Below are 9,390 nucleotides of genomic sequence, written 5' to 3' on the forward strand. Positions count from 1 at the left end.
ATCTATATGTTTCTCTATTTTATTAAAAAAATTAGTTGTTTTTTATTTTAATTTCAATTTTACTTTTTTTAAATTTAATATTATTAAAATATTTTGGAAATGGCAACTTACTTTCTTTAATTATTAAACAATTTTTTCATTTACTATTAAGGAAAAGCATTTTTAATAAATAAGATCTTGAATATGGAGAATTTGGTTGTGAATTAGCAAAGCTCTAAAAACTCAAATATTTTTATTTAAATTTTAGGTAAATTATTTTTGAATTAATCCAAAAAAATGCATTATAAGATTTTATTTCGCTTTAGATGCTAAAAACTTAAAATAAAATCTAATAATAAGTTTATTTAATTATGCTAAAAGCTAAAATTAAGTTACAGAACAATTTAGTAGGGAATTAAGCTCAGGATTCGAATAATTAACTAATCTTTTTGAACTTAATCTTAATTTTAAGTAAGCTCGATTAACACAATTTCATTTTTCTTTATAAGACAGGCAATCTCCTTTTTTTATAGCGAAGCCTTCCTTTTATTTATTTTTATTTGATAACAATCAATACTATTTGTATAAATTATGATTAAATTTATCAAAAGTAATTGTAAAATGGATAGCTACAGTATATTTACACTAGGATCTGCAATTTAAAAATGCTTTAATCTAACAAAATTAAATTTAAATATGAAGTAAATTAATTTTTTTTTACCTTCTAATATTTTAAATTCTTAACAGAATATTAAATCATACATATATACATAAAATTTGATTAACTACTTTAATTTCTAACAAAAGTTCAATATAAATTGATTAAAATTCGTTATCGGAATTAAGCTCTAATCTATCTAAATTAACTATTCTGGAATATTTGACACTTAATCTAGAGTAAGTTTTTATCTTTTTGACAACTAAAAATTTATTTTAGCAATCTGTTGAAATGTATTTTAGATTAATTCTTTAAGTTTATTTCAATATTTATTAATAAAAAGAAGCAATAACATTAAAGACGAAGGAGCTATTGGATTAAGTCAAGCTATTTTGTAGTTAGTAAATCTCAAATATCTAATACTTACATTAAAGTAAATAGAAAATATTAATTATATTTTGTTTATTTTATCTTAATTTTGAATAACCTAATCGATTATAAAAAAGTAAAAAAGAATTAATTAGATAGATAAATAAATAAATAATCTCGTTAATTTATTTATAATTAATTATATTTTCACAATCTTCTTCTTAAATTTTCGTTTATTTTAAAAAATTTTTCACTAATTAATTTTAATAAATTTGATAATAAAAAGCAAGAACAAAATAACTAGTATAGGAGTTTCAAATCTAATTTAAAGTTTAGAAAAATGTAAAAATATAATTTAACTAAATCTTAGCTTTAAGTAATTTTATTCATGAATTATCATTTTATTTAATTTTTAAATCATGAAACTATCCAGCTTACTTACCATTTTAATTTTTAAAAACTATTAAAATAACTTTAATTTTTTTACTTTTAATTTTTGCAAAGCATTCTTTGTATTTTTTTGAATAGCATATAGATTTAACAATGTTTAATATAATAGTTAGAATTAAATAAATAATGTAGGAGAATTAAATATTTTTATTCAATTAGAAAAATTAAAAGAACTTTTATATCTCAATCTAAATTTAAAGTAAACTTTTCATTTTTTTCAAATTGAAGTTTATATTTTAAATATCAATAAAATTTTTTTTACATCTAAAGTGACAATCAAATTAATGATTAAGGTGTAAAAAGTTTAGGCTAAGTTTTAAGTAAATGCTTGAAACTTACTAAATTATCTATTAGTTTAAGGTAAATTAATTAATTAATTTATTTATTTACTTCTTTTATAACAGCCAAAAAATAAATAAATAAATTGTCTTAAATAATTAATCACTAATTCAATAATATTTATGTTAATTAATTATTGTTAAATTTATTTTAAAAAAATATTTTTAAAAATTATCATTTAATTTAAATTTAATAAAAAACTAATTAATTAAACATACAACAAACTTAAAATTTTAAATATGAATAAAATTTATTTTTTTATCAAAAGCGGCAATAAAATAAGTGATTAAGGTGTAATAATTTTAGGCTAATATATAACTAAATGTATTGAACTGACTAAATTATCAATTAGTTTAAGGTAAATTTACTTACTTCTTTTATAACAGCTTAAAAATAAATAAATAAATAAATAAATTTTTAGCTTAAATCAATAACTATTTTAATTATTTTTATGCTTATTATTGTTAAATTTATTAATTAAAATGAAGATCTCAATTTGTTACTTGCTAGGAAATAGAAAATTTTTCAATTGAATTAAACAAGTGCAGTAAACTTTATTGGGCTGATATTGAATTTGAGTAATAAGTTTAATTATTTATTTATCTTATCTAAATTATTAAATTCTTTAATCTAAAAAATTTTTCATATATTCTAATTAATTTACATACTATTTTTTTTTTACTATTAATTTTCTAATTCTTTTTAGCATGTATTTATTATATTAAAATAATTAATCTTATAATAATTTACAGTTGGAATAAAACAATTGCCAATAATACTTAAGACCTATTAAGTTCAGAAAATATTGCCAAATATTAAAGTTTTTCACTCAGGTAAATTAAGTTTGTTAGATATATATATATAATTAGCTACCTATTTTTATTTAATTTAAGAATGATTAAATTTTAAATAAATTTTCTATCAAAAATCATGAATAAAAAATAGTATAATTTTTGGAATAGTTAAATAATGCTGCTTTTTTATTAAAGCGACTAAATATTTTCTTATGATTATTATTCAAACATACATACATAGATACATACATAATAATATTTATTAAAATTTAATAATAGATTTTAAAAACCATCAGGAACGAGTTTTGGATCTTACGGCTATAAATATGTTTTGAATATAAAATTATGGTAAATAGTTTACTTTTTATTATGAATCTTTTCGTTTTTAGGAGTTTTGAATTTGAATGAATAAGAATATTTAATTATTTTATTATTTTTAAGAACTACAATATATTTTTAATTTTTTGAAATCTATCTTGAATGATGAATCAATCGATTTTTAAATGAATGTTGATTTCTAATAAGAAAACTTACTTTCAAATATTTCTAAATTTTTTATTTAAAATAAAATTAAAATTTTTTTTGTGTAATCTGATAAAATTAAAATTTTTAATTTTGAAATATTTTAATTTATTTATTTATTTAAATATTAAACACATTTTATTTTATTTATTTTAAAAGGTTTAACTAATTATTAATGTGGGAAAATGATATGTTCTTTGGTTTTAATTAGTTAGATAAGTTTTCACATTTTCAAATGGTTTTGAAGTAAATTTAATTTATTTTATTTATTTTCTACTTTAAATAAAAATAAAACTATCCAAAATTTTTTAACTGAGTATTAATTAGCTCAATTAAACTAATTAATTAAATTTGTTTCTACAATTTCTTAAATTGCATTTATTTATTTATTTAAAAAAAAAATGTTTTCTTTATATTTGAAAACTATTTTTAATCAATTAATATCAAAAAGTTGTAGCTCGATAAATGATCAAATTGTAAAAGACTTAGGTTATGGATTAGCAAGATATTAAAAGCTCTAATACTTAATTCTGTATTTATTGATTTTTAATAATTTTTAATTACATACAAGTCATATTTTTTTACTTATTTATTCTCATCTGTTTTTTTAATTTGAAAATCAATAGTGATTTTTAAAGTAACAATTAAATTGGTGATCAGGGAATACTAGATTTAGCTAAAGGATTAGCTAAATGCTATAAACTATCATCTTTATAAATCGATTTATCGTAAATTTATTATGTTATTAGTCTAATTATTTTAATAAAAATCAGCAAAGTGTTATTTAAGCAGCTGCTTCTATACAACTAAAATATTTCAAATTATTTATTCCTTACTAAGTTTTAAAAATAATATTTGAAAATTTGAATGAAAATTAACAAATTTATGATAAATATTTATTGATTTTTAACATTTTATGATCTGAATGAATTAAAGCTATTTTATTAATTTAAAAGTTAAAATAAAATAAGCAGCAAAGCAAGCTTATATTTCATTGAAGAAATATCAAAAATCAAAAAACTCACAAATTTGAAACTTAAGATAGAGTAATTAATTAATTAATATTTTTTTGTGCTTTATTTAAATAACAAAATAAAAATAAATAAATAAATTTATGTTTGAAAAAATATAAAATTTGATATTAATTTATATTTCTGATATATAGCATTCATTCATAAAACAACCGTTTTATAGAAAAGTTTAAGTAGAAAGTGCTTAAAATAAAAAGATTAGTACATTAAACATTACCAGTTTGTTTTTTACAAAATCTATGAAGAATATAAAGTATAATTAATTTCTAGAATAATGGAAAGAAATCGAAATGTATCACTAAGAATTTAAAGAATAATACAATATTTTGTCAGAAATCCAATAAGGATAGAATGAAAGTCTTTAACATTTGAGTAAACAATAACATTCATTCATCTAAATAGCTTATTTAAATAAATATATTTGTTAATTTATACAACCAACTATCACATCTATCTATATTTTACTATTTATTTTTAATATGTTTATCCATATTTTTATATACTGTTATCTATCTATCTATCAATCTATATTTTTTAATGCTTTTTTTTCTTTCTATTCATCAAATTTAAGACTCTTACCTCTTACCTCGCAACACGTTCGTTTCCCTTAACGGGGTTTTACAGTAAATAGAAATCTCACAATTTAAAACAAATAAACTGTTTTTACTTAAGATCAAGTGTCAAATTTGAGAGATTAGTGCAATTTGCTAAAGCAGAACCTAAGCCTAAAGTACCTTAATCACCAATTTAATTTTCACTTTTTAAATATTGAAGATAAAATATATAATTAATTAATAAATTATTTAGAATGATAGAAGAAATACAAACACAAGTTCAATAAAAAAGAAAAACATTAATAAATCTAATAAATATGATACCCAAAATAGATAAACTGTTTTTATCAAATAAAAGTGCTAGAAGGAAAAAATGTATAAAAAATTTTTATTGAATTTACAAAATGTAAAGTGAATAAAATTATTAAAAATTAAAAAAAAATAATGAATGTATGAATATTAGTGATAATTTCTATTTGAAAAATTATATTTTTAATAAGCTGAAAATTAAATATATAGTAAATATTAATAATAATAATAATAATAATATCTATAAATTAATTATACCTCAGATCAATATGGAGAACCTAATAAGATTAAAGTTAAGAAGAGTTTAAAATCTTTTTATATTTGTAAAAATAAATTTAAAGTATATTAATAAAATAATAAATAATTACTTCTTCTAATTCTTTAAAATATTTAATCTATTACATCATTTTATATTTTTTTCAAAAATATTGAATAGTAATTAATGAAAATATAATTAATTATCAGTAAATAAAAAAAACAATAACTTTGATTATTAAATCTTAATATTTCTATTTAAAAAGTGTACTTAAAAATGTAGTAGGAACTAGAGATTGGATATAAAAGATAGATAGTGAGTGAGTGAGAATACGAACTCACTAGAATAAAATTTTTTTTGATGTATTTATTAGTATTAATATATTTATTTGCATATTTTTTAAAATCTTACATTTTTGAATGAGTAAAATTTAAAAAATAAATATAAAAGTTATGACAAAAACTTAAAATTTTAAAAGTTTATATTTTTTTTATTTTATAAGTTCGAAAGCTATTTCGATAGATCCCTTTTTTTATTATCGTAAATTTTCTTTAAGTTTTTAAAATAAAATTTTTTATTTCATTCATTTTTTTATTCAAATATTATTCAGATATTCCAGCTAGCTTAGTAATTAGAATATTTTCTAGTTTTAAAAAAATTCGTGTATAGCATCTATTTATTGTATTGATATTCTTTAAAGTTTTACTTACATTACTAAATGATAAATATAAATTATATTAATTTATCTGTTAAATTTAAAATTTATGAATAATTTTAAGCTGTGTTAAAAGAAATACAAAAAACTATATGAACATATTTCTTACAAACTAGAAAATAAATAAATAGATAAATAAATAAATACATTAACTAATAAGATTAAAAATGAATAAATGAGAGAATATATTTTTAATAATCAGAAATCAGTAAAAAATAGTATTTAGCAATAAATAATTAATTATTTTCATAATTATAAAAACTAATTCATTTATTATAATATTCCTCTTAAATTTTAATAAATATTTAAGATTAAAACACTTTTAAGTCAAAATAATATAATTTAAACATTTTAAAAATAATTATCCTTTTTCATTAATCTCTAAAATTATTTGTAATATTATAAATAAAGTTATGTTAAATTAATTTTTTCAAATTAATATAAAAATAGAAATTAAAATAATTTCTAAGATATGTAACTCTGAAAATTAATATTAGCTCTTGCAATTTGCTTATGTCTTGGCAGCACCAGGGTCTGATATTCCATTATTTAAACATTTTTAACAAATATTTGTTAAAGATTTTGTTGATAAAGTCGCATCTCCAAAATAATTTGCTTTGCACTTGCAAGTATTTGAAATTGAAGACCAAGAAAAGGAATTCAAATCATAGCATTTGCATCCTATATTACCATTAGTATTTGTTGAACCAATTGGACAGTTGCTACAAGAAGAAGAACCAGGGTTAGATGTAAATTAACCCTCACCACAAGGTGTGCAGGAAGTATTTGAGGTACCTTAAGAGTAGGTTCCTGGAGGACATGGAGTACATTAACCTGAGTTTGAGTAAAAACCAGGATCACAGGGTTTGCAGCCAACAGAGTTTGGTATGATTGCGACATTCCCTCCATATCCAGGTTTGCACTAACAAGTTTTTTAAGAACTAGATAGAGGAAGAGCATATTAATCATAGCAAGTACATGAGGAAATGGAATTAATTAGTGCAGTTAAATTACTTGTTGAATTATCAGGGCATTGTTAGCACTAAGCAGGAGCAGGAGAAAGACCTTTCTTTGAGGCTTAAGTCATATAAAAACCACTAAGACAAATATTACATGAAGAAATATCTAGTGTTTAAGAAGAGCTAAAATAATTACCAGAGCCAGTTGGGCAGAGCAGGCAAGTAGCAGCGATATTAACTTAAGCATATTAAGTTTTGTAATAATTTTTTTGGCAAGCAACACAGTTTATAATTCCTGAACGATTAAGTGAAGAAAATGTTCCTGTAGGGCATAATTTGCATTTTGCGCCTAACATGTTATCATAAATATCCAAGTAATACCCTGCTTGACATGTAATGCAATTGGAAGCATTTTAAATATCTGATGATTTTTATGCAGTAACCCCTTCTAGACATGGTTAACAAATTGCAGAACCATCTACAGCTTTAGCTGCTAAATAAGCGCCTTAAATACAAAATTTGCAATCAGTAACTTTTTATATATCAATTCCGACAGTTCCCGTTGAAGAATAATTTGGGCATTATATGCATTATGCTGCTGTAGCTGAAGCACCGCTACCACTAGGTACTTAAGCAAGATAATATCCATCTAAGCAAGCATTGCAGGCACTTTAATCTTATGATTCACCTGGCTATAAACTAGGTGGAGAAAATAATTATGACCCTGATGGACACTTAGCACATACAGCAGATTATGTTGCTTGTGCAGGAGTTTAAACGTAGTATAATCTTCCTGAACAAACATTACAATCACTGATATTTTATTAATTAACAGAAGTCGTAGTGTTACCTGGACATTATTAACAAACTATAGTAGACGGGTCTGTACTATAATAACCTTTAACACATTGACATAGTGTATTTTGATAATTAGCATAATCAGCGCATTACTAATCAGAAAGGGCTACCAATCCATAAACAATAACAGAAATTAAAATCTATCTCATTAAATTATTTTTTTATACTTTTTTAATGATTTAGTTGATAATGATTTGAATTATGAGTTTTTAAAGCTGTATTTTATGTGAGAAGCATGAAACTTGAGCCTTTTAATTAATTAATTTACTACCTTCCCTTTTATGGCTCCTACCCTTATTATTTTTTTTTCTTCCACAAATTACTTTTTTTAGGGGGATTTTTCTTCAAAAAGAAAATTTTTTTTCTTCTGTGAAATATCATTCATATATTTAAAAAGAGGATATTAATCAATTTATTAAACTATTATGGTGATCCTAAAATTATAAAAACTATAACTATTATTAATATATTCTATTTTACTTACATCAATAGTTAAAATATCTTTTTTTGAGTAAAATAAATAACGTTAATAAATTGAATTTCTTTTTAGCTCTTTTCTTTCGATTCGAAACTAATTCGTATTTTTCTACTTACATCACGCGTTTTGAGTTCAATTTATGGTATTTATTAGAAATTAAATTAAATTTCTTTATGATAATATATATCAATTAATTAGTTTCGAAGTAAATTCAAATAAATAAAAATTAAGGCCTTTCTTCTTCCCCTTCATACATAACCATTTACTAGATTAAATTAGTAACTTTAGAAGTTATATTAAATAGCTGGCATCTACTAAAATACCTTTGGGTTATTTATTTTACCAATAAAATAAAAAAGCATAATATTAGTTGAATCAGAATTTTAGATTTAGGAAAATGAAAGTTAAAGAATTCAAAGACTTTAGATTTTTATTACAAAAGTAGTGTTTATTTGTTATCAAACATCAATATAAAATTTAGTTTCGAATCGAATTAAAATAATAAGATAGTAGTACTATTATTAATTATAGTTTAGTTTATTTAATATTTGATAACTTGAAACAATTTTAGCTAGAAAATGTCATACTCATATTGCTCGGATACAAGCAAATCAATCTGTGCATAAATAGATTATTTTCAATAAAATGCGATTAAACTAAAAGTCATTTTAACGAGCAACAAGTATATTTACTTAATGACAATATTCTTTTAATTCATAATATTCAGTAAGTTTAATTTTTTTATTTTTCAAATTAATATTAAGATTTGTTCACTTGATTGATCATATATATGATGGAAATGTATATATGTATATATGTATCTTCAGACATTTTTAATATGCAGTGATCTTTAATAATTATTCTAAGATCATTTTAATGGAACTATAAAATTCGATTTTATTAATAAGGTTTAAAATTTTGAGTGAATTATTTCTAGAATGTATGTAGATTCTCTATAGCATAATATTCAAATATTTTTTAAGTCTACAATCTTATTTATAAAATAATGACAAGTTTATTAACTCCCAGCTTCACAGTAAATATCCATCCTAGAAATTGCATGTCAACGGTTTTCCATTTTTACATTACTAACAATTGCATTTAACATAGGCAGTCTTT

The 9,390-nt window shown here is 20.5% G+C and overlaps 2 protein-coding genes across 2 annotated transcripts; one reads left to right on the top strand and one right to left on the bottom strand. All coding sequences in view use genetic code 6, as the record gives it.

The window, feature by feature from the left end:
- Positions 1-651: 651 nt before the first annotated feature.
- TTHERM_001523409 (hypothetical protein) lies at positions 652-3,580 on the top strand (the record flags this gene model as incomplete). Its single annotated transcript, XM_012800992.1, has 5 exons — positions 652-680; positions 787-876; positions 981-1,038; positions 2,548-2,628; positions 3,563-3,580. Coding segments are annotated over 5 exons (252 nt in total), but the record flags the coding sequence as incomplete, so codon positions are not given.
- Positions 3,581-6,406: 2,826 nt separating this feature from the next.
- TTHERM_01523410 (GCC2 and GCC3 family protein) lies at positions 6,407-7,942 on the bottom strand (the record flags this gene model as incomplete). Its single annotated transcript, XM_001029425.3, has 1 exon — positions 6,407-7,942. One exon carries the CDS (start codon positions 7,940-7,942, stop codon positions 6,407-6,409), a length of 1,536 nt encoding a protein of 511 aa, XP_001029425.1.
- Between the last annotated feature and the right edge of the window lie 1,448 nt (positions 7,943-9,390).

The sequence above is a fragment of the Tetrahymena thermophila genome (genome assembly GCF_000189635.1).
Source record: "Tetrahymena thermophila SB210 genomic scaffold scf_8253853, whole genome shotgun sequence".
NCBI classification, from domain to species: Eukaryota; Ciliophora; class Oligohymenophorea; order Hymenostomatida; family Tetrahymenidae; genus Tetrahymena; species Tetrahymena thermophila.